Source organism: Lutra lutra, chromosome 1 (assembly GCF_902655055.1).
Source record: "Lutra lutra chromosome 1, mLutLut1.2, whole genome shotgun sequence".
NCBI classification, from domain to species: domain Eukaryota; kingdom Metazoa; phylum Chordata; class Mammalia; order Carnivora; family Mustelidae; genus Lutra; species Lutra lutra.
Window position 1 is genome coordinate 205,482,670 of NC_062278.1, and position 25,842 is coordinate 205,508,511.

The 25,842-nt window shown below is 50.0% G+C and overlaps 1 protein-coding gene across 3 annotated transcripts; it reads left to right on the forward strand.

The window, feature by feature from the left end:
* Positions 1-1,180: 1,180 nt before the first annotated feature.
* Positions 1,181-25,688, forward strand: SHISA5 (shisa family member 5). Of its 3 annotated transcripts, none has more exons than XM_047694873.1 (6): positions 1,181-1,372; positions 3,531-3,687; positions 16,883-16,966; positions 23,838-23,956; positions 24,112-24,324; positions 24,436-25,688. In XM_047694873.1, exons 1-6 carry the CDS (start codon positions 1,303-1,305, stop codon positions 24,513-24,515), a joined length of 723 nt encoding a protein of 240 aa, XP_047550829.1. In that variant the 5' UTR covers positions 1,181-1,302; the 3' UTR covers positions 24,516-25,688. The 3 variants fall into 3 exon arrangements, with proteins under 3 accessions (XP_047550829.1, XP_047550835.1, XP_047550843.1); XM_047694879.1 differs by having other exon boundaries at positions 1,183-1,369; XM_047694887.1 differs by lacking the exons at positions 1,181-1,372; positions 3,531-3,687; positions 16,883-16,966 and adding an exon at positions 22,187-22,315.
* Positions 25,689-25,842: the final 154 nt, after the last annotated feature.

Sequence of the window (25,842 nt, forward strand, 5' to 3'; positions counted from 1 at the left end):
ACAGGGTGTATGCCGGGGCTTGGGTGCCCAGTCAGTGCAACGTGTCATGTTTTCTGCCTTGAGTATGATGTACTGCACGTGCCAGGTGCGGGGTGGGCGGCAGGACAGAAACCCTGGGTGAAAAAATGCTGCGCATAGACTGAACACCTGTGTCCTCCCCAAATTCAGATGTTGAAATTCTAACCCCAAGGTGATGGTATTTGGAGGTGGGGCCTCTGGGAGGTGATTAGATCTTGAGGGTGGAGCCCTCATGAATGGGGGTTAGTGTCCTTAGAGAAGAGGCCCAGAGAGGTCTCTTGGTCTTTCTGCCAAGTGAAAACACAGGGAAAAGACAATCATCTATGAACCCAGAAACTCATCAGACACAGAATCTGCTGGCTACTTGATCTTGGACTTCCCAGTTGGCAGAACTGTGGTTCCCCGAGCCCATGATGTTTTGGGATGGCATCTGGAACAGAGTCGTGGCAGGGCTCCTTCTGCATTTCCTTGGCTCTGCCCAGACCCCTGAACACAGTGAAAGGCAGGGTCAGGGGTAGCTACTGCCCCATCTCAAGGAGTCTTGTGTGAGCACACGGTCCTGGAACAGAAAGGAATGCGGGCCAGCCAGACTCCCCTGAGCCAGGAGGTGACCTAGAGTGCCTGGAAGCTGCCAGTTCCCATCCTCAGAACAGCCCATCTGAATCGGGCATGTCCTGAGATGGGGGATGAGCCTGCCTGGGCTGGGGCCTAGGATGACTGTGGGGATAGAGAGGTCAACCCAGTGGATGGAGCCTCCTCAGAGTCTTTGGATTAGCATTTATTGAGTGCCTACTGTGTGCTTAGGTCTGCTCTGGACACTCTTCTCACCACCTCACCTGGTCCCCAGCTCCCGGTGAGTCCCAAGTGAGGATCCGCCTGTGTCCTGCCTCCCAAGTGTTAGGATGCAGACTTCCCCTTTCCCAGGAGACCCCCTCCGGGCCAAGGGCTGGGAACTGGGGCGCGGGGGAGGAAGGGGGCTGAAAGTATCCCGTGCACAGAGGGCGACGTCGGTGGGGTGGGCAGGCGCCGCCACCTCCTGAAGGAGCTGGAGTTTCCGCGTGGCCCCTGGACGTGGGCCTGGCCCGGAGGCTGGGAGGGGCGTCCGCTCCCCATCCCTGGCCTCGCTCTCCTCCCCTCCGCTCCCTCCTCCGGGCGGGGTTCCCGGAACAGGCCGCCAAGGGCGGGGCGAGGAAGCGGTGGCCGTACGGGTCGCTGAGGCTGCCGCCGCACCTCAACCCCTCCTGCTTCTGTCCGTCTGTCCTTCTGTCCGTCTGCCGCCCCGCCATGGCTGCGCAGGTCCCCGCGCTCCGGATCCTACTGCTGCTGCTTCTGCTGCTCCCGCCGCCTCCAGGTGGTGAGCCGTGGGGGTGGGGGCATTTTGTCCCGGGCAGGCACGGTGTGTCTGGGAGGGGGGTTGCCCGGTTCCTGCGTCCCTGGAGTGTGCCCAGGCAGCACCATCCCCACAGTGTCCCCAACCCCCAGTAACCCCGAGGCAGTCAGCCAGCCACCCAGGACCTGACCTCAGCTCCCCTCCGTGTCTGAACGGATCCTAGGAAGTTGCCACCATTATTGTGCCCTGGGTGACGGTGGCAGTGGTGGGGTCTGTGGTCCCTCAGATGTTCGGAAGGATTGGGTCCCCAGGGGCTGGGGTGGGAGTCCCTGCCTGGTCGTAGCCTAGGGTAGTGGCAGAAGGGAGGCCTGGCCCCCTCCATCAGAGGCCTTCCCTTCAGCTCTATGTACTGCCTGGACTCCCCCACCCGCTGCTCCCATGGCCCTTGTGTTCCTGGAGACGGCTGAGGCTGGCCTCCCGGGTTGGAGGAAACACCACTGTGTGTGTTGATGGTACACTGATGATTCACAGACGGAGGAGGCCAGGCTGGGGGCCATTTCGGGGTGGGAATTGGAACAGCCCCTTGCCCAGCCAGCGGAAGCCGAGTGATCCCTCTGGGGTGAGCGGTTTCCTCAAGGAAAAAGGCTTTATTTCCTGGGGGAGCTGAGATGAATCTGGGGACCCGGGCTGGGAAAGTGAGAAGGTAGTTCCCTGGTCCCTGGTCCAGTAAGTTCTGGCAAGTCTCAACCAGCTTGTTGGGGGCCCAGAAGAGCATTTGTGTCCTGGGCTCTTGGTCCAAGCAAGTGGTGTGTGTATGTCTTTGTCCCCAGCTTAGAGGCTGAAAGGACCCTGCTGGAGGGGGGTCACCTGAGTTTCCGGTAGCGTTGGCCAGGCTGACATACCTACTTTTGGATGGACAGCTGGTTAGGGGAAGCCTGGGAGTGGTCAGGTCCTCTGCGCCTCCAGCTTTGCCCAGAGCAGGGTTCTGCCTGAACCTGCCAAGAACAGAGCACCCCTCCCCCGTCCCCCACCCCTTCCTAGTTATCTCTTCTCAAGGAGGTCACTCAGTGCCTCTGTCTTTGGGCCTCGCTCTGTATGTGATGCACTCACCAGGCTGGGTCTCCAGATTCCAGGTGCTGGGCTGGGATGTTTTCCAGGTGACATAGCCATACTTGAGGGTTTATCATTAGACCTGTCCCCAGGCTACCATAATCATCTGGGTCTTGCTGGACTGGGTGTTCTGTTCGGGATCTGTCCAGGCACAGTCTGGGACCGGCCCCCTCCTGCTGGTGGGCACTAGATCTCTGCTCATGTGGTCTAAGGGTACATGGGAACATTTGGTTATAGCATCTTCCTGGAAGTTTGCAAGCCTGTGGTCTCCCAAAGTCTTGGGTCATTTCCAACACTGGTCAGCCAGGTCCTCTCGGCATGACCTGGAATACTGGAGCTCTGTCCTTACCCCAGCCTGTGGGAAGGTCCTTGGATCCTTACTCTGGCTGAGAGCCTTGTAATGGTTCTGGGGCTTGAAGTGGGGCCACTGCCTCGGAGCCCTGGCCACCAGTTGTGTAAACATTTTCTGGGCACCTGCTTTTCATGGACTTTTCTGGGCTAAGCGCTTCATGGACATGTATGGTGGGTATGACCATGGCCCATGGCGAGCCTGGTGTGAGGGTGTGGTCTGTGAGCGCCAGGCCCCTGCACTTCTGTGTCTAGCAGAGACTGAGGTTGCTATGACTGAGTGGTGAGGAGAGAAAGTTAGGGGCTGAGTGCGGATAGAGCTGGAAAGTTGGGGTGACCATCAAAGCCCTTGGCAGTCCAGCCCGTGCTTTGTGGACCCTGGACTTGATTCTGAGGCAGTGGGGACCTGGGATGGTCCACGAGCAGGAAGTGGCCCCACCGAACTCCCATTAGGAAGGCCAGGCTTCCGGCAGAAGCCAAGTGGCTGGTGGGGGAGAGAGGGAGCCCGGTTAGCTGCCTCTGCTGTGGGACAGGGGAGAGGGCAAGGCAGATGGGGGCTGTGGCTAGAGGTGGTCAGTGACTGGGGTGGCTCAAAGGCCCCCCAGATGCTTGTGCCTGCTAGTGGTGCTGGGGAAGGGGCTCCGTTGCGCGGGCCATGGCCGAGATCTGGTGTGATGCCTGGCCCTGTGGCCCCCCGATGAACAAGGGTGCTTCTCCGCTCCAGCCCACAGTGAGGTGTGTGTGGCTTCCCATGGACACAACTTCTTCCCAGAGTCCTGTCCTGATTTCTGCTGCGGCAACTGTTACAACCAATACTGCTGTTCCGACGAGCTGAAGAAATTTGTGGGGAACGAGGAAAGCTGCGTAGAGCCCAAGGCCAGGTGGGTGCACAGTGGTCGCAGGGTGGGAGGGCTGAGTCTGCACCCAGCAGGAGTGTGCATGAAGGAGAAGTTAGCTCTGCCCCTGGCCTCTCAGGCCCTGCAAGGTGGTAGAGCACTGGACCAGGGATGGGGGGTGAGAGTGTGGAGACCCTGTTCTGGACTGAACCTCTCCCCACCCAGAGCTTACTCAGTTAGTCCTCTACCCCTCTTTCCCCAACCCTCGAGGGCCCCGGCTCACCCAGCTCCCTCAGTCTTGGGCTGAGCAGGTTTCCCAGGGCTGGTGGCCTCAGCCGGCCCTGTGGCTCACCCCTGGGTATGCACCTGGACCAACAAGGTGCACACCTTGGTGTGAGTCTACCCTATAGCAAAGCATGCACCTGGCTGGGGTAGTATGTGACTCGTGTAGGAATCATCTTGTGGGCCCTGGAGCTCACGTCACACCCTGCACCATGCCCGTGTCCTCTTAGTGTGGCCAGTGGATTTGCATTGCATCATGGGCTGGAAGCAAGGTCTCCCTTTGCCACATCGGGGTTTCTTTTGTGTTTGATCATAGGGATAGAGAGGGTGGAGGGGGTCCAGCTTCTCTGCTTGTGACAGGTGATCATCACTGGTCTGGACAAGACCAGCCCATGCCGTCCTATATATTTAATCTCACATGTCCCTTCCATTTCCCTCTCACCCCATAAGCAACCAGTCTGTATGTCGTTTTCACTGTTTGTGATTGATTGATTGATTGTTTGATTGACTGATTTTTAAGTTAAAGTTTTTTAAACTCTGCAACCAACCTAGGGCTCAAACTCACTACCCCAAGATCAAAAGTTGTGTGGTCTACTGATGGAGTTATTTTGTGTTTTGGAAAGTCTACATTGTTTTGTGGATGCAAGGAACACCCTTACTTTTTGCATTTGGCTTAGGGTTTATAAGACCCAGTCATACTGCACTGTGTGCATCTGGCCTATGTCCACCCCTGTGGTGTTATTCTCTGGGGTGTGAGTATTAAGCTTGCTGTCATAGATGATCACTGTAAGCATCTTCCTGTACTTTCTTCCTCTTTTTTATGGAAACATGTGAGAATTTCTTGGAAGTGTACATGGGAGCAAATTGCCAGGAGAGTGATTTATGTAGGACTTCTAAGGTGTTCTTGGGAATGGCAGCCCCAGGCTACATACCAGCCTACCTAGATTCCTGATGGATCAGAGTCCACCCTTTCACTGGAAGTGAACACCTTTTGGTGTCCTTATATTTTTACATGCATCTTTTAAAGAAAATCCATTCCAGTAATTTTTTTTTTTAAAATACATGAGCATTTCATTTAAATTTAATGTAATTATTGATGTTCTGGGATTTTATTTGCCATCTTATTTTGTGCTTTTTATTGCTCTCTTCTATTCTCTATTTCTTTCTTCTTCCCTTACCATATTGTTTTGCTTTGTTCTTACTCCATTTTTTCTTCTTCTATTCTTTACTTCTTTTACCTTCTGTATTCCTTTATTCCTTTTTCTTGCCTTGTTGCACAGGCTGGGACTTCCAGTGCAATGTTGAATAGAAGTGGTGAGAGCAGATCTCCCTGTCTGGGTCTCAATTTTAGAGAGAAAATATGCAGGATTAGGTATGATGCTGGCTGTAGCTTTTTCATTGGTGGCCTCTATCAGATTGAGGAAGTTGCCTTCTATTTCTAGTTTGCTTGGACTTGAAGGGATCTTGAATTTTGTCAAATAGTTTCCCTGCATCTGTATTTTTTTTACGTAATTAATCTTTTTGATGGTACTATAAGTAGTGTAGTTTAGAATTCTTGTTATTTATTGATATAAAGGCAATACATTTTTATAAATTAACCTTGTATCCAGAGACTTTACTAAATTTATGTATTAATTTGAGTGATTTTAATAAAAACTTCTTAAGAATTTTCTACAGAAATGGTCACATCATGTATAATTAATGTTTTATTTTTTCCATTCCAATTCTTATACTTTTAATTAATTTTTCTTGCTTTATTGCACTGGCTAGGATTTCTAGTGCAGTGTTGATTGGAAGTGATGATAGGTAGCATTCTTGTCTCAGGGGAAGGCTTTCATCATTTCATGATTAAAAATAATTAAATAAAATCTTTAAAAAGGGGGGGGTGCCTGAGTGGCTCAGTTGATTAAGCTGCTGCCTTCAGCTTAGGTTGTGATCCCAGAGTCCCAGGATTGAGTCCCGCATTGGGCTCCCAGCTCCACGGGGAGTCTGCTTCTCCCTCTGACCTTCTCCCCTCTCGTGCTCTCTCTCACTCTTGCTCTCTCAAATAAATAAATAAAATCTTAAAAAAAATAATATTTACTGTAGGTTTTTTTTTTAGGATACCTTTAATTAGACTAAGGAAAGATTTTATTTATTTATTTGACAGGCAGTGAGAGAGGGAACACAAGCAGAGGGAGTGGGAGAGGGAGAAGCAGGCTTCCTCCTGAGCAGGGAGCCCAATGTGGGGCTGGATCCCAGAACCCTGGAATATGACATCAGCCGAAGGCAGATGCTTCATGGCTGAGCCACCCAGGTACCCGGTTACTGCTAATCTGATAGTGATACTAAGAACTCTTTTTTAAAATAAATCCTTGGTGCCCTTTAAAGATTTACTTATTTGTGTGTGAGAGAGAGAGACAGAGAGTGTGTGTGCATGAGTGGTGCGGAGGGGCAGGGAGAGGTAAAGAGAGAATTAAAAAAAAAAAAGATTTATTTATTTATTTATTACAGAGAGAGAGAGATCACAAGTAGGCAGAGGCAGGCAGAGAGAGGCGGGGGAAGCAGGCTCCCCGCCAAGCAGAGAGCCCGATGTGGGGCTCGATCCCAGGACCCTGAGATCATGACTGGAGCTGAAGGCAGAGGCTTAATCCACTGAGCCACCCAGGCGCCCCAAAGAGAGAATTTTTTAAAAAAACATTTTACTTATTTATTTGACAGAGAGAGATCACAAGTAGGCAGAGCAGCAGGCAGAGAGAGGGGGGAAGCAGCCTACCTGCTAAGCATAGAGCCAGACACGGGACTTGATCCCAGGACCCTGAGATCATGACCCAAGCCAAAGGCAGAGGCTTAACCCACTGAGCCACCCAGGCACCACTAAAGAGAGAATCCTAAGCAGACTCCCCGCTGAGTGCAGAGCCTGACTTGGGGCTTGATCTCAGGACCCCAAGGTCATGACCTCACCTGAAATCAAGAGTCGGGCACTTGACTGAGCCACCCCGGTGCTTCTCCTTGGTGTCTTTTATTTTTTTAGAATTTTTAAAAGATTTAATTAATTTATTTGATAGAGTGAGAGAGCGCAAGCAAGGGGAGCAGCAGAAGGAGAGGGAGAAGCAGGCTCCCCGCTGACCAGGGAGCCCAATGTGGGACTGTGGGACTTGATCCTAGGACCCTGGGATCATGACCTGAGCTGAAGGCAGATGCTTAACCATCTGAGCTCAGGCGCCCCACCTTGGTGCCTTTTAAAAGAAACATATTTCTGGGGCTCCTGGCTGGCTCAGTCGGAGGAGCATAGGACTCTTGATCTCGGGTTTGAGTTCAAACCCCATGTTGGGGATAGAGATTACTTAAATAAATAAAATTTTAAATGGAACATATTTCTTTTGGGTAAATACCTAGGAGTCAAATTGCCGAGTCATTGGGTACACATGTTCAGCTTTGGCAGATACCCCCAGTTTTCTTTTTTCTTTTAAATTTTTTTTTTTTTTTTGACAGAGATCAAAAGTAAGCAGAGAGGCAAGGCAGAGAGAGGGGGTGGGAAGCAGGCTCCCTGCTGAGCAGAGAGCCTGATGCGGGGCTCGATCCCAGGACCCTGATATCATGACCTGAGACGAAGGCAGAGACTTAACCCACTGAGCCACTCAGGCGCCCCTACCCCCAGTTTTCTAGCATTGTTGTAGTGTTTACGCTCTTAGCAGCCATGTACGAGAGTTCCAGTTTGCTGTGCCTCCTCTGAAAACTTGGTATTGTAAATCAATGTTTAAAAATTGAGATATAATTACATGTAATAAAATGAAATGCACAAGTCTTAATGTTTCAGTTTGATCAGTTTTAATAAATGCATATTTCTCACCTGTAGTACCTCAGTCAAGATCTAGATCATTTCTATTTCCTAGAAGGTTTTAATTTTAGTAATTTTGGTGAATGTGTGGTAAGACCTCATTGTGTTGTTTTCTTTTAAGATTTAAGTGTTTTGAAATTTATTGAGATTCATTTTATGACCCAGCATATACTATCCCTTGGTAAATGTTTCATATGAACTTGAAAAATGGTATATTCTGCAGTTGTTGGGTGTAGTGCTTTTAGAAGTGTCAGTTAGGTCAAGTTGGTTGATAATAGTGTTTAGATCTTTTCTGTCCTTGTGGGTTTTGTCTGCTTGTTTTATCGATTACTGAGAGACCACAGATATGTTCATTCTTCTTTTAGTTCTGTCAATATTTGCTTTGTGAATTCTGATGCTTTGTTATTCGGTGCATACATATTTAGGATTGGTTTGACTTTCTTTTTTCTTTTCTTTTTTTTTTTTTAAGATTTTATTTATTTGATAGACGGAGATCACAAGTAGGCAGAGAGGCAGGCAGAGAGAGAGGAGGAAGCAGGCTCCCCACTGAGCAGAGAGCCCCATATGGACTCGATCCCAGGACCCTGAGATCATGACCTGAGCCGAAGGCAGAGGCTTAACCTACTGAGCCACCCAGGCGCCCCTGGTTTGGCTTTCTGATGAAGTGTTCATTTTATCATGTGTAATGTCCCTCTTTATTTCTTGTAATACTATTGTAAACCTCAAAGACAGTATTTTAATTGGTTTTGACAGTGAATATTTATTTACATTTATCCATATCTCTGTCTTCTCTGCTGCTTCTTCTTGCTTCCTACATCTTTAAGCCTCGGCTGAGATCGGGTTCCTTCTACATCTCATGCCGGTATGCTGGTGTCAAATTTTGTTTTTGTTTTTCTGAAAATGTCTTTATTTCACCTGCGTTCTTAAAGGATATTTTTCCTGGTTATAGATTTCTAGGTTGGCAGCTGTCAACTTCTCTCAGCACTTTAAAGCTTTCATTCCATTGTCTTTTCTTTTCTACTTACTTATTTTTTAGTAATGTCTACACCCAGCGTGGGGTTTGAATTTATGACCTTGAGATGCTTTTCTGCCTGAGCCAGCCAGGCATCCCATTCCCTTCCATTGTCTTCTGATTTCTGTTGTTTCTGTGGAGAAACCAGTTGACAGATTAATTATTGCTCCTTTGCAAGCAACATGTTTTTTTCTGACTACTTTTTTTTTAATTTTAAAAATTTTTAATTTTTAAAAAATTAAAAAAAATTTTTTTTAGATTTTTTTTTTTGTTTATTTGACAGACAAAGATACAAGTAGGCAGAGAGAGGCAGGCAGAGAGAGACGGGGAAGCAGGCTCCCCGATGAACAGAGAGCCCGATGTGGGGCTCCATCCCAGGACCCTGAGATCATGATCTGAGCTGAAAGCAGAGGCTTAACCCACTGTGCCACCCGGGTGCCCCCTGACTACCTTCTTTTTAAACTTTTTATTTTTAAAAGATTTTATTTATTTATTTATTTGAGAGAGAAGGAGAGAGAGCGTGTGCGCCTGTGTGTGTGTGAGCCAGGGGAGGTTCTGAGAGAGAAAGAGAGAGAGAGAGAGAGAATCTCAAGCAGACTCCTCATAGAGTGGGGAGCCTGATGGGGGGCTCGATCCCACTACCCTGAGATCATGACCTAAACTGAAATCAGGAGTCAGATGCTCAACTGACTGAGCCACTGAGGTGCCCCTTTGACGACTTTTAAAATTTTTCTTTGTATTTGGTTTTCAGCAGTTTTGGTGTGATGTTCCTGGGTATGGCTTTGTGCTGCTTGGGGTTCACAGTACTTTTTTTTTTTTTTTAAAGATTTTTCTTTATTTATTTGACAGACAGAGATTACAAGTAGGCAGAGAGGCAGGCAGAGAGAGAGGGGGAAGCAGGCTCCCCACTGTGCAGAGACCCTGATGTGGGGCTCCATCCCAGGACCCTGAGATCATGACCCAAGTCGAAGGCAGAGGCTCAACCCACTGAGCCACCCAGGCGCCCCCACACTACTTCTTGAATTGTTATTTTTTTCTTCAGTTTTGAAAAATTGGCAGCTGTTATCTCTTTAAAGATTGCTTCTGCTCCATTTTCATACTCTTTTCCTTTTAGGACCCTAATTACACATATGTAAGACCTCTTGTAAACCTCTTATATTTCATATCTTGCCCACCATCTTCTGTCTTTACATTTACTGTCTTTTTGTGTCTCTGAGCTTCAGTCTACGTGTATTAGACCTATTCTCCAGTTTATGAATTGTATCTTCAGCTGTGTCTAGTAAATTATGAATTTGTAGTATTGCTTTTTAGTTCTAGAATTTTTGTTTCTTCTTCTTTTTTTTTTTTTTTAAGATTTTATTTATTTGTTTCACAGAGAGAGATCACAAGTAGAGAGGCAGGCAGAGAGAGAGAGAGGGAAGCAGGCTCCCTGCTGAGCAGAGAGCCCAATGTGGGACTCGATCCCAGGACCCTGAGATCATGACCTGAGCCGAAGGCAGTGGCTTAACCCACTGAGCCACCCAGGCGCCCCTGTTTCTTCTTTTATATTTCATGTTCTCCTGAAGTGCTCAATTTTTTCTTTGATCTCCTTGAACTGTGTATGTGGTGGTGTTTAATGTCAGTGGCTTTGCTATTTGAGGCCACATGGGTACTTCTGTGGTCAGTTACCCGTGGTCACTTGTGTTGTATTCACGTTGTCTTGTGTCCTCGTGTTTCTGAAACTTTTTGAAAGTGTGCCTGATGTCACATTTACAAAATTGATTGTAGAAATTTGGAGCCCAGGACTTCTTCCAGGGAGGATTTGTGTTGCTTTTGCCAAGGTCACAGCACTCTTAAGACTGTCTTGGCTTGGGACCCCCTGGGTGGCTCATTCGGTTAGGCGTCTGCCTTCATGAAGCTCAGGTCATGATCCCCAGGTCCTGGGATGGAGCAGGCTCCTTGCTCAGGAGGGAGCCTACTTATCCCTCTGCCTGCCACTCCTCTCACTTGTGCTCTCTCTCTGTCTCTCTCTCTGACAAATACATAAAATCTTAAAAAAAAAAACATGTTGGCCTAAATGCAGACAGAGACAGAGGATTAGAAACTGAGCTGTCTACTCACTTCCTCCCTTCTTCTTGGGGTTCGGGGCACAGCTTTTGAGGTCTCATCCCAAGTGAGTGGGAATCAGTGGGGACTGCCCACCTGGTGGACTCTGGGTCTAATCTCTATTACCTGAGACCTTCAGAGAACAGGGCCTCAGATGCCAGCCTTACTTCCATGGATCTTTCTTTCCAGCCACCCACACACCAGCTTGGTTTCCTTTGCTCTCTTATTGCTCACCAAAGCCTATGCAATGATTTTTTTTTTTTTTTTAACTTTTATTTAGGAATTCTCTGTACCCAACATGGAGTTCGAACCCATGACCTTGAGATCAAGAGTTGTGTGCTTTTCCAAACTGAGCCAGCCAGATGCCCCTGCACACTGGTTATTTATTATTTTTTTTAAAGATTTTATTTATTTATTTGACAGACAGAGATTACAAGTAGGCAGAGAGGCAGGCAGAGAGAGAGAGAAAGGGAAGCAGGCTCCCTGCCGAGCAGAGAGCCCGATGCGGGGCTTGATCCCAGGACCCTGGGATCATGACCTGAGCCGAAGGCAGAGGTTTAACCCACTGAGCCACCCAGGTGCCCCTATTTTTTTTTTTTTAAGATGTTATTTGTTTATTTGACAGAGAGAGAGAGACAGTGAGAGAGGGAACACAAGCAAGGGGAGTGGAAGAGGGAGAAGCAGGCTTCCCGCACAGCAGGGTGTCTGATGCGGGTCTCAATCCCAGGACCCTGGGATCATGACCTGAGCCAAAGGCAGACGCTTAACGACTGAGCCACCCAGGCGCCCTGCACACTGGTTTTTAAAAAATATTTTCTCCTCAGCTTCACTTTTCCTTCAAGTTTAGGATATAGTTGTTCCTAATGCTTTTTAAATTTTATTTTAAATTAAATTTAATTTGATATTTTAATTATATTTAATTAATATATTATATATATTAAATTATAATATAATAACTGTACATATCCATCACCTGCTTCCTTAGTCACCAACACTCTGACACTGTTATTCCATATACCTCCCCCCCTTTTTTTCTCTGATCATTTTAAAACAAAATAAAAATTAAAACATCATAAATACTTCTCCCAGGGACGCCTGGATGGCTCAGAGGGTTGAGTGTCCAACTCTGGATTTTGGCTCAGGTCATGATCTCTGGGTCCTGGGATCCAGCCCTGAGTTGGGCTCTGCACTCAGTGGGGAGGCTGCTTGAGATTCTCCCTCCCTCTGCCCCTTCCCCGGCTCTCTCTCTCTCTCTCTCAAATAAATAAATAAATAAATAAATAAATAAATAAGTCTTTTAAAAAATGTCTCCTTAATTGTTAGTTTTCATCTGTACGAACAAGTCCTTTGTAAAAAGTTATTTGTAAAGAAATATACAAGTTCTTTGTAAAGAAATATAATCATGATTATATTTGGCATAATTAACAGTAATTCATTAGTAATTTTCAATGCCAGTCTGTCTTTAGCTGCCTCCACTTGTTCTAAAGTACCTTCTCACGGGTGGCTTGTTCCATTCGGAATCCAAAGAAGGTTATTATTGTTATTTTTTTTTAAATTGAAGAAGTAGTTGAGTACAATATTCTGTTAGTTTCAGGTATATATCATAGTGATTCAGTATTTTCATATGTTACAAAACGATCCCCACAATCAGTGTAGTTACCACATGTCACCATACAAAGTTACTGTAGTATTATTGCCTGTGTTCCCTGTTACGTACATTACATCCCTGTGGCTTATTTATTTTATGACCGCAGATTTGTACCTCTTAATCCCCTTCACCTCTTTCACCCGCCCAGCCCCCAGCTGGCCCTCCCTCTGTAACCACATCTTTGTTTCCTGTATTGATGAGTCTCTCTCTGTTTTGGTTTGTTGTTTGCTAGATTTCACACAGAAGGGAAATCATACGGTATTTCTTTCTCTGTCTCATTTCAGTTAGCATCATACCCTTTAGCTCCATCCATGTTGTGGAAAATGGCAAGATTTCTTTCTTGTTTTGTGGCTGAGTAATATTCTAGTGTGTGTGTGTGTGTGTGTGTGTGTGTGTGTGTGTGTGTGTGTCCCATCTTCATTTTCCACTAATCTACCAATCAACACCTAGATTGCTTCCATTTCCTGACTATCATAAACAACTCTGCAATGAACATAGGGGTGCACATATCTTTTCAAATTGGCATTTTCGTTTTCTTCAGATAAATACCCAGAAGTGGAATTGGTTATATACGGATTATATAGTATTTCTGTTTGTAACCGGTGGGGGGAACCTCCATGCTGTTTCCCCACAGTGGCTGCACCAGTTCGAATTCCTATTAACAGTGCACCCAGGCTCCCCTTTTTCCACATGCTCCACAGTACGTGTTGTATTTTGTCTTTTTGATACTAGCCAATGAAGTTATAATTTTTTTTTCATTTTTCAAAAGTTTCTTTATTTTAAAGTGAGAGAGGAGAGGCAGTGGGAAGGGCAGTGGGAAGGGGTAGAGGGAAAGGGGGAGAGTCTCAAGCAGACTCTGCAGCGAACATGGAACCTGTGTGGGGCTTGATCCCACGATCCCCGAGATCACGAACTGAGCCAAAACCGAGAGTCAGACGCTCAACCAGCTGTGCCAACCAGGCACCCCTGAAGTTATTACTTTTTTTTTGGAAGAGGGAAACAATTTTTTTAAAGATTTTATTCATCTATTTCTCAGAGAGAGAGTCCACAAGCAGGGGGAGCAGCAGGCAGACAGAGGGAGAAGCAGATTCCCCGCTGAGCAGGGAGCCCAATGCCAGCTCCATCCCAGGACCCTGGGATCATGACCTGAGCCAAAGGCCAACGCTCAATCAACTGAGCCATCCACCTGCCGCTGAAGTTATTACTTTTAAAGTCTTTGTTGTACCTGTAGTTCTTTCCTCTTTTTTATTATGCATTTTTTCCTTTTTTTGTCTTTTCTCCTTGATGAGTCTTGCCAGAGGGCCTGCCAACTTTGGGTTTTTTAATCTTTTGTATTATTTTTTTGTGGTGGTTGTTCTCTTTTATTTTTGTGCTTCCCTTTATTAATCCCTTCCTTATTTGGGGGATTGGCTCTATTAGTTATCCCCCAACTTCTTGAGTTTAACATCTTACTTTTATTTTATTTTATTTTATTTATTTATTTTTTAAAGATTTTATTTATTTATTTGTCAGAGAGAGAGAGAGAGAGCGAGCACAGGCAGACAGAGTCCAGGCAGAGGCAGAGGGAGAAGCAGGCTCCCCACAGAACAAGGAGCCCGATGTGGGACTCGATCCCAGGACGCCGGGATCATGACCTGAGCCGAAGGCAGCGGCTTAACCCACTGAGCCACCCAGGCCTCCCTAACATCTTACTTTTATTTTTTTTATTTATTTTTTTTTTTTAAGATTTTATTTATTTATTTGACAGAGAGAAATCACAAGTAAGCAGAGAGGCAGGCAGAGAGAGAGGAGGAAGCAGGCTCCCCGCCGAGCAGAAAGCCCGATGCGGGGCTCGAACCCAGGACCTGGGATCATGACCTGAGCCGAAGGCAGCGGCTCAACCCACTGAGCCACCCAGGCCTCCCTAACATCTTACTTTTAAAGATAAATAAATTTCTGAGGCAGCTGGGGGGCTCAGTCGGTTGAACATCTGACTCTTGATTTCAGTTTGGCTCATGGTCTCAGGGTCATGAGATCGAGCCCCACATCAGACTCTGCGCTCTGGGAGTAGTCAGGTGAGATTCTTTCCCTCTCCCTCTGCCTATCCTCTTGCCTATACACTTTCTTTCTCTCTGTGAGATAAATCAATCTAAAAAAAAAGATAATAAATTTCCCTCTAATAACTGCATTAGCTGTGTTTTTTACCTGTTTTATTTTAACCTGTTGTATTTTTGTTATCCAGTTTTACTAATTTCTCTCTCTCTCTTTTTTAAGATTTTATTTAATTATTTGTGAGAGAGAGAGAGAGAGAGAATGAGAGGGGAGTGGGTCAGAGGGAGAATCAGACTCCCGGCTGAGCAGGGAGCCCAGTGCGCAGGCTCGATCCTGGGACTCTGGATCATGACTGAGCTGAAGGCAGTCACCTAACCAACTGAGCCACCCAAGTGCCCAGTTTTACTAATTTTTTAACTTCTTTTTCTTTCACTTGGCACAATTTTATTTATTTTTTTTCTTCCAAATTTGTATTTAAATTTTGGTTAGTTGACATATAGCATAATACTGGTTTCATGAATAGAATTTAGTGATTCATTACTTACCTACAGCACCCAGGGCTCATCATAAAAAGTGCCCTCCTTGGGGTGCCTGGGTGGCTCAATCGTTAAACATCTGCCTTTGACTCAGGTTATAATCCTGGGATTCTGGGATCAAGCCCCATATCGGGCTCCCTACTCAGCGCAAAGCCTGCTTCTCCCTCTCCCACTCCCCCTGCTTGTGTTCCCTCTCTCGCTGTCTCTCTCTCTGCCAAGTAAATAAATAAATAAATTTTTAAAAAAGTGCCCTCCTTAATGCCCATCACATATCTAGACCATCCCCCACCCACCTCCCTCCATTAACCCTCAGTTTGTTCTCTGTAGTTAAGAGTCTTTTGTGGTTTGCCTCCCCCTCTCTCCTTCTCTCTTGCTTTTCCCTTCCCACACGTTCTTCTGTTTTGTTTCCTAAAATCCACATATGACTGAAATCACGTGATATTTGTCTTTCTCTGACTGACTTATTTCACTTAGCATAATACATTAGCTCCATCCACTTCATTGCAAATGGTAAGATTTCATTCTTTTTGATGGCTGAGTAATATTCTGTTGTATAGATATACTACATCTTTTTTTTCTTCTTCTTCTTCTTTTTGTTTTTAAGATTCTATTTATTGACACACAGAGAGAGATCACAAGTAGGCAGAGAGGCAGGCAGAGAAAGAGGGGGAAGCAGGCTCCCTGCTGAGCAGAGAGCCTGATGCGGGACTTGATCCCAGGACCCTGAGATCATGACCTGAGCCCAAAGCAGACGCTTAACCCACTGAGCCACCCAGGCGCCCCTACATCTTTTTTTTCTTAAAATTTTATTTTTTTATATTTTTGTTTGAGAACGAGAGAGAGAGAGTGTGTGTGTGCCCACATGCACAAGTGTGGGGGAGGGGCAAAGGGAGAGAGAGAAGCAGGCTCCCTGCTGAGCAGGAAGCCCTACTCAGGGCTCCATCCCAGGACCCTGAGATCATGACCTGAGCTAAAAGCAGATGCTTAACCAATGGCACCCCCCTGGTGCCCCGATATACCACATTGTTTTTATCCATTCATCAGTCAGTGGACACTTGGGGTTTTCCCACAATTTGGCTATTGTTGACAATGCTGCTGTAAACATTGGGGTGCATGTGCCCCTTTGAATCTGTATTTTTGTATTACATATTTTTTTTTAAAGATTTTATTTATTTATCTGACAGACAGAGGTCACAAGTAGGCAGAGAGGCAGACAGAGAGAGAGAGAGAGAGGAGGAAGCAGGCTCCCCACAGAGCAGAGAGTCCGATATGGGACTCGATCCCAGGACCCTGGGATCATGACCTGAGCTGAAGGCAGAGGCCTTAACCCACTGAGCCACCCAGGTGCCCCTGTATTACATATTTCTTAATTTACTTTATAATTTCTTATTAATGCACATTATTTTTGTTGCCTTTTTTTTTTTGGTAGCGTGTTAGTTTCTCAAGGTGTGAGTTATGTTCAGTATTTCTTTTTTCATTTCGTTGCACAGTAGTCTTCCTTTGCTGATTTCTAACTTCATGGCACTGTGGTTGGAGAAGATAGCTTTGTGTGTTGCCCATCTTTTCAGGTCGATGGAGCCTCTTTTTGTAGCCTTGTATGTAGTGTCTACTGGAGAATGTTCTGGGTACACCTGAGAGGAGTGTGTGGCCTTGTAGCTTGAGATCCTGGGGAGTGTGATAGTCCTCCTCAGGAGGCCGTGAGGAGTCTTCTGTGGCCTGTACAGGATTGGTTCTTGTGCATTTTGTGTGTTTGCTGAGGTAGTGTTTGTTCCTGGTGTGCTGGGTGGGGGCTTGGGTGTGTCAATCATGAAGCTTTCTCTTTTCAGTGTGTCTGCCGGTACAGAGCCCCTGGAGCAGCTGGGCTCGGCGCTGAGGTTCCGTTCCAGCTTGGACAGCGACCCCATGTCAGGGTAAGTAAAACCTGCAGGCGGGGTCCATCTTCCTGGTGGAGGTGACAAGGGTCTCAGTGGGCTAGAGTGAGGGCTTTGGGGACTGGAATGCCACAGAGGCATTGTAGTGCGGCCCCAGAGTAGCTGACCAACAGGTTCCTTGATCCTTAGGTTGGAAAGTTGAGTCCTCATCATTGTGGACTGGGGATGGGGGGCTGTGGTTGACAGTTGAAAGGCCAAGTGTAGGAGATCCGTATTGACCTAGGTGATGGAGTGGGCACTGGTGACTGATGAGTAACGAGTGGTGGTGGTGGAGGTGATGGAGGTGATGGTGGCGACGGTGATGGTATGATGGTGACAGTGATGGTGTGATGGTGACAGGGTGATGGTGGTGACGGTGACAGTGATGGTGTAATGGTGACAGTGACAGGGCAACGGTGACAGTAGTGGGGTGATGGGGGTGACAGTGACAGGGTGATGGTGATGGTGACAGTGATGGGGCGATGGTGACAGTGATGCGGTGATGGTGATAGTGACAGGGGAGGTGGTGGTGACAGGGATGGGGAGATGGCGGTGACAGGGATGGTGTGACCGTGGTGATGGGGATGGGATGATGGTTGTGATGGGTGATGGTGATGATGGTGGCAGGGTGATGGTGGTGACCATGACAGGGCGATGATGGGGCAGGTGGTAAAGACACTGGGATACTGATACGCCTGGTTCCTGTGTCAGGGCCTGTGAGCCATGGTTGCTGTGTCAGGGCCCTTCTATCAGGGGCCAGGGAACAAGGCTGTTTCCCAAACCTCAGTTCCCTTGGCCAGGTTCCTGCTCTGTCTTGTTGCCACCGTGACGGGTGTTGTGACGCACCCTTCACGTGGGCGGAGCCAGCGTGCAGCCACGTGTATATTTTCCTGGTGGGGTCTGTTCCACGTGCTGCCTGCCTCGGCCCTGGTGGGTCTAGAAGCCCCTCTCCGGAGATCTGCACAGGCCTGGCCGCCCCTTGGGAGGAGGACCCTTGGGGCTCCTGGCCCGCATGGGGGTCCAGGTATGCGCCTGCCCTTTCTGCCCTGCAAGCCTGGGTGGGTGCGGGGTCTCACTGGCCACAGTGGAATCAGGACAGGGCTCCCGGGAGGGGGGAGGGAAGAGGTACAGCCTGTGGGCCCTCCTCAGAGCCCAAGGCCTGGCCTTGGCCCTTTGGTCTGCGGGCGGGTCCTGCGCCCTTGGCTGATGGGAGAATGACACCCTGATGAGCCCCTCCCTCCGCACGCAGAGGGCGCCCTTCCTTGGCTGAGTCCCAGTACTGTGGGCTTTCTGACAGCCCCACAGGACCTCCTGCTGTCCAGCCAGCGTGGGCCTGGGGCAGCCCAGGAGTGGGCCTTGTCCTGAGGACAGTGGAGTGTTCTGGGCAGTGCTGGTCTAAGCGGTGTTTAGGAAGGAGACCATTCTGGCTGCTCCAGGGAGGATGAGTGGGAGGGGGTGACGGCCATGGCTTCCCAGTCCCAGGTATTGGGAGGTTAGAGGGAGACTGGGCTTGGTGCAGAGAGGTGAGTGCCTGGCCTCTGCCCTGGTGACGGGACCGGAGGTCCAGGCCTGTGAGAGGATGTGGGACCAGGAGGGGGGCCGGGGTAAGGGGCTCAGGTTGGGTGGCAGGAGTGTGCTGAGGACTGAATCTGAGGGTCAGCAGTATTTGAAGAAGGGCCTCAGGAGATGCTGAGAGGGAGGGTTTGGAGAAGCAGAAGGAAAGAGGAAGATGTGTGGGCTGTGGGCTGTTGAGGAATGTGGACTCCCTACCACAGAGGCCGTGGCACCCTTGGGAGGAGTCGTTCAGTGCAGCGGACTGAATAGTGAGCCGGAAACTTGTAGGGTGAAGTGAGTGTGGAGGCTTCAGGGAGTCATTGCGCTGCGAACTCTAGACAGGAGTTGGAGGAGGAGTCAGAGTGAGGAAGGGCTTCTTGGGTGCTGGTAGAGACTTGAGCTCAGAGAGGGGACAGAGGGGACACTGCAGAACCAGGTCCCCGAGGGGCATGGGAGGAGAGGCTGCTGATGGGGCTGATAGCCGCAGCGAGGTGACTGAGTGTGAGCACAGGAGCACCTGTTCCTGCCCGAGGTGTGCGCACAGAATGGGGGCTGGTGGGAGGTGTGCACGCGCCTGTGTGTGCTGGGGGTGCCTGCTGCCTCCCGCCCCGGCTATCTTGCCCACTGGGGAGCGTGGGTGACGGCAGTCATGCTGCCCCATCTCTCCCTCCCTGCCTTCTGGCCAGCGCCCCTGTGTCTTGGTCAGCACCTGCCTTATACAGGTTTAGGGCTTGGGAAGCAGCCAGAAGGGCAGGGTCACCAATGACACATCTGTGTTCTGCCCTGTTGGCCAAGGGCACTGTTTCTCTGCTGGAGTGTTGGCTCTGTGGTGGGGTTCAGCCCCTGCTGCCCAGGCCATGGCTGGAGCTCCAGTAAAGCTTCAGTCGGGGCAGAAAAACCCCCACATCTCCAAGGTAACTCCTTGGGTTCTGCAAGAATGAGGCCTCAGGTCAGAGCACAGGGACCCAGAGGAGGTCTCCTCTGCCTGTCACAGCCTCCATGGGTGGTGTCTTCCCTCCACGTGGGCCCTTTGCTCCCTAGATGTGGCCGTGTTGCCTATGGGCCTGAGGTTGGCCCAGGTCTTCTGTAGCCTGCTCCCCAACTTGGGCGGGTGAGCCCCATCCTACCCTGTTGAACGGTCAGTGTCTGTGTCCACTCTTGGCTTGTACGCTCCCCATGTGCATACAGGGTCCTCGGTCCCTGTCATGGTTCTTTTGGACCCTAATATCATTGTCCTTTCCAGTTCCTTGCTACTTCTGGGCAGGATCGACGTGTGTTTCAGCATCTGAGTGGTGGAATGCACGGCTGCAGGCCCCAGGCAGGTGGCTGCTGGCCCTGATTGCTGTGAGTGATGTGTGGGAGAAAGACATGCAGGTCTGTTAGGTGCGGTGGGGCCGTGGTACACCTGTCCCGGCTCTCCCAGCATCCTTTGTGCGGCTCTCACACCCATGGGGTCATGGCCGGTCCACCGCCTTGCCAGCATGATGGTGAAAGTGCTGTTGTCCCCGCTCCGGAGAGGGTCTTCCCCAGTCCCTACACGAGGAGTCTTCAGCCTTCTAGAACCACGCACTTCAGTCCTGCACACTCTCTGCTTGGGCTGATTCTGCCTTTTTTTTTTTTTTTTTTAAGATTTTATTTATTTATTTATTTGACAGAGAAAGAGATCACAAGTAGGCAGAGAGGCAGGCAGAGAGAGAGGGGAAAGCAGGCTCCCGCTGAGCGGAGAGCCTGATGTGGGGCTCGATCCCAGGACCCTGAGATCATGACCTGAGCTGAAGGCAGAGGCTTAACCCACTGAGCCACCCAGGTGCCCTGATTCTGCTTTTTGAACTTGGCCTTTGGACTGCCTGATCTGGGAGGTAGCACCAATGTTGGGAAACCCATTCCTTCCTCTCAGAGGCATGGTTCCACTAGAACTGTGGCCTTGGGTACCATAGGCCCCTACCACACTCTGGAACCACCCCTCAAATATTACCCTTCCTCAGAGCATCATGCCTGGCCGCCCTACTAGGTGCTGCCCATGGGGTCTGTGTGAATTTTTTCATCCATCAAATCCCTGTTGAACACACGCAGTGTGCTCAGTGCTGGAGATAGAGCGATGGCTCTAAGCAGGTGCAGTCTGTGCCTCTGTGAATCCACAGGCTAGAGGCAAGATGCACGTTAATCAAATGCTCACAGAGTATATGTTTGTAAACTGAGTGAGACAGGGATTTAGTTCCATCAGAGCATTTATCAAGGAGCCTGAACTTATCTGGATGGTCAGGGGAGATGTCCCCAAGGAAGTGGTATTTTGAGCTGAGTTCTGAAAGGTGAACAGGAATTAATTACATGGAGGGCAGGCCAGGCAGGAGGAACTATATATGCAAAGGCCCTGAGGTCAGATTATAGCATGGTGCTTTGAAAAACTGGAAGGAAGGTGATGTGGCCAGAGCACAGAGAACACGGCGAGGTAGGAGTTCCAGACCACACAAGTTTCATTTTTTAAAATTTTTAATTTAATTTAATTTTTTTTTTAAGATTTTATTTATCCATTTGACAGACAGAGATCACAGTAGGCAGAGAGGCAGGCAGAAAGAGAGGGGGAAGCAGGCTCCCCACTGAGCAGAGAGCCTGATGTGGGGCTCGATCCCAGGACCCTGAGACCATGACCCGAGCCAAAGGCAGAGGCTTTAACCCACTGAGCCACCCAGGTGCCCCCACAAGTTTTTTTTTAATAGACTTTGTTAACTAAAGATATTTTTTAAATTTTGATTTTATTTTTTAAAAATTCAGTTAGTTAACATATATTATTGGTTTCAGAGATAGAGGTCAGTGATTCATCAGTTTTATATAATATTTATTAACTAAAGATTAAAATTTGTCTTATTTTAAGTTTTACTGTCTGGTGAGACAAATCATAGATTTTTTTTCTTTTATTTTCAACTATCATATATATGTGTGTGTATATATATGCATATATATATGTATATACGTATATATATGCACCCCCACACAGAAAATTACGCATAGATACAAAAAGGGTTTTTTTTTTTAGGACTTAAAAAAATTTTTAAGTAATCTCTACACCCAGTGTGGGGCTTGAACTCACAACCCTGAGATCAAGAGTCGCATGCTCCACCGACAGCCAGCCAGGTTCCCCAGATACACAGTTTAACAAGTAAATTATAAATCAAATTCCTGGAGATCTCAAGAGCTGCGGGAGCCATAGAAGGCTTTTGAGCAGGGTGACATGATCAGACCAGGCAGATTGGCCAAAGGCACTTGAAGAGGCTTCTGCATCGTCCTGGTGAGGCAGGCTAGTGGCTTGGAGCACACGCTGGTGGGAGAGGGGAAGCTGAGGGCACTCGTGTGTCATTCCAGGGGCCCCCAGGGCTGCTGGTGGACCTAGATCGCTGAAGGTGCCCATCAAGGAGGACAGCTGCAACAGGGCTGGTGGGCTGAGCAGGAGTGTGGCTCCGTCCCCCACACCTCGGATCCAGGGCAGCATCTGGGCAGGAAGGTGGACAGCCATGGTGTGAGGCCAGACTCGTCAGGGCAGGCGAGGCTGGGACAGGGGCCACTTTGGGAGGACCGCTGGACAGCCCTGGCTTCCCTCCCTGCTCCAGGCCTCCCTGGCACCGCTGGGCCTTGCTGTGTCTTTAAGAGCTCTGCGCTGACGTCAGAGATAGGGGAGGGCCAAGATTTGCTTTGCTTTCCTCGAAAGGGGAGGAGTTTGGAACTGAGTGGCCCGCGATGGAAATAGGGGAAGTCCAGGGCTGCTGGAAGCCCGGGAGTGAAGGCGGAGGCTAACATGGGGTGAGCTTGGGCGCCATACTGTGTGTGTGTGTGTGTGTGTGTGTGTGTGTGTGTGTGTCCCCATTCCTTGGGGGCAGCAGCGAGTCTGGGAGGTGCTTGAGTCCCGGGCGGGTGACTCGCAGTGATCAGTGGCTTTTGGTTTGTGAATGCGGTTGTGTATTTTGGAATCCTCAGTGTGAAAGGTCTGTCACTAGCCTGTCCCTGGGCTGTGTGGGGCCCTGCTGAGATGGTGCTGCCCCTCTGGACTGTGAGGGGAAGCCCCTCCACCCAGGGCTGGGGTGGGGTGGGGTGGGGTGGAGTGGGGTATCCCCCCCACCCCGCTTTCCCCTGGGCTTGCCATGAGGAGGCTCCACGCCCAACGTGGGTGGGGCTTGAACTCAGTGGTCTGCTCTACCAGCTGAGCCAGTCAGGTGCCCCTCCTTCCACGTTTAAATATTCCAGGTGCTGTCACCAAACATGTGCCTTTTCTTAGGGTTTGGTCCCTGGCAATAGAGGAGGAGAGCAAGGGACTCCATCTGCCCTTGAAAGTCAATGCTGGTGAACTTCCTGTCCAGGGCCTGCCCTTTTTTTTTTTAAGATTTTTTTTTTTTTTTAACTATTTACTTATGAGAGAGAGTGAGAACATGAGCAGGGAAAGGGGCAGAGGTAGAAGCAGGCTCCCCAGGCTGAGCAAGGAGCCTCATGCGGGGCTCCATCCCAAGGGCCCTGGGGCCATGACCCAAACCAAGGGTAGAGGCTTAACCCACTGAGCCACCCAAACACCCCTGGGTCTGCCTTTTCTTAAAGCCCCTCTACTCTGCTATGGTCCTTGTTGAGGGGCTGGCATCAGGCAGGGAGGCCTCCTCTTCCAGAAGGCAAGCTTAGCTCTAGCACCCCCATATCAGCCACCTGGCTCTGCTTATCCACTTGGCCTCCTGGTCAGAGCATGGGAGCCCAGGATGTATGCGAACTCCTGGCACGGTGCTGGGCACCCAGTGGGCTCCCTGTCACTCGGGGGGGGCCTATAGCCCCTCTCTGGGGCCAGTGGCGGGGCTGTGTTCCCTGCGTGCCTCTCCTCACTGTTCTGGGCACACTGGCCTCTGCTCTCCTGGGATTTCTCCCCCGCCTCTGTCCCTTGTGCTTCCATTCTCCCTCAGCGTCTGCCCCCTGTACTGAAGTGTGGGCTCCCAGGGGCCGTGAGCTAGTCGGTGTTGCTCCCAGGGACTGGCTTAAGCCACGTGCCCGAGGACCTGCTGCTGAGTGGTTGGGGTGAACAAGATGGGTGTGTGATCTGGAGACCCTCGAAGAGGCGGGACACAAGAGGGGTCGACACTGGGTGAGGTGCTTTATACAGACTCACGAAACAACCCCCTTTTACACTGAGGAAATGGTCGGAAGGAGGTTCAAGTTGCCCCACCTGGAAGTTGCCCTGTGTGGCCGAGTCTCCTCTGGCAAGAAGGGTGCCCCTGGGAATGGTGGGGTGTGGAAGGCTAGGGTGGGGCTGGGTGAGAGAGGCCCTGGGTCATGGCCGGCTTTTTGGCAGGTTTGGGGCAACGGTAGCCATCGGCCTGACCATCTTCGTGCTCACTGTTGTCACCGTCATCATCTGCTTCACCTGTTCCTGCTGCTCTCTCTATAAGATGTGCCGCCGGCCACCGCGTCGTAAGCACGCCCACCCCCCTCCCCAGCCCCCCCCCCCCGGGACCCTGGGTACGCAGGTGCAGAGCCCAGGGGCAGGGGGGTGTTGCTGACCAGGGCCCTGGCTTGGCTAAGCTGGAGTGAGGGGGGCTTTGTCCTGACTGGGATTCTCTTTGCAGCGGTGGTCACCACCACCACGGCCACAACGGTGGTGCACACCCCTTACCCTCAGCCTCCGAGTGTGCCCCCCAGCTACCCAGGACCGACGTACCAGGGCTACCACCCCATGCCCCCACAGCCAGGGATGCCAGCAGCACCTTACCCGACACAGTACCCCCCGCCTTACCCTGCCCAGCCTATGGGCCCCCCAGCATACCACGAGACACTGGCTGGTGAGTACCACTGCCAACGCCAACCCTGCCTGGCCCCCCACATCTGCCACTGTCCCCTCGTGCTGCAGTCCTCCAGGTGCACAACCAACCGGTATCCTCTTCTGTTTTCAGGAGGTGCGGCCATGCCCTACCCTGCCAGCCAGCCTCCTTACAACCCGGCCTACATGGACCCACCGAAGGCAGTTCCCTGAACATGTCCCTGCTTCTCTGGCTGCCCCTTGGGGCGTGTGTGTGTGTGTGTGTGTGTGAGAGAGAGAGAGAGAGAGAGGGAGAGAGAAAGAGAGAGAGAGAGAGAGAGAGAAGGTGGATATGGAGGCACGGTCTTTTTCTCCCCACGCATGGTGTTTGTGTCTGGTTTGTACACGAGGCTTCTTGTGACGCCGACATGGTGGGGAGCAGTCCTTGCCAGAGTTGCTGGGACCCTACTTCATTCTCTTCCTCACTTGAAATTGTGCTCTTTTGAAATCTCAAAATTCAAAGACTGGGATTTCCTTCCCATACTGTCCCAGGGAGACCAGGCCGGCGGGGCTTGCCATGCCAGGACAGTGAGGCTTTTTGTGGGCAACGTGCCCATGTGTTCTGGTTTTGGCGGAGTGACAAGCCATTGCTCAAGGCCATGGCCTGTCCCCAGGGTGTGGGGTACTCTTCAAGGAACCAGAGCCATCATGGCATGGGGGTGAGGCTTGGGGCCTGGCTAAGCAGACATCCCACAGTGCCAGAGCCTGTGCCATGCCCAGCAGAGGGTGGACAGCCTCCTGAGACCGAAATGCTTGAGGCAGAGGCTCGGCCACCCGAGCGCGGTCTGCCTGGACTGTCCTCCATCCTCCCTGGGACCAGCTGGAGGGCCACGTCCACCCACGGCTCTGGCTGCCCTGGCTGGCCACCCCCACCACACAGGGCGGCAGGGCAGCCTCTGTCCACCTGCACACTCAGGTGTCCTCCCTGCAGTGTTTTTGTTTTCCTTTTAGCCAAACATTTTGCCTGTTTCCTGTTTCAAAATATATGTGATCGTTTTTGTGAGGCTGGACCTCCTGGGTCCTGGAAGAAAATTGGCCCACAGTGGAGAGGGACCATCAGGCCTCTGATAGGCCCTGCTTCTCCCGACACCAGCTTCACAGAATAGCCAGCTCCTGAACCCCAGTCCACAGTGTGTCCTGGCACCTAGGGCACCTGGGCCAAGGGGCCATCTGGACCAAAGGTGGAAGGGGGCCCTAGGTGGCTGCTCTGGCCCAGACATGAATACCTCGGTGTTCCCTGTCCCTCTGTTAATATCTCACCAGATCTGTCTTAGCTTTGTACCTGTTGATGTGTTTCTGAGAGTCTAGGGTCTGCAACTTTGTTTATAATAAATGCAAACATTTGGGGCTGCCGCCTTCTTTCTTCAGAGCCTGGGTGCTTGGACTGGGCATTAGGCCATGTCCCATCTTCATGCAACTCTTGGATTTCCATGTCTTTCCTGGGCTCAGATGTCTGACCATCTTGCTAGGCAGGGTGAAGGACGGACTTCTGCCACCCTCT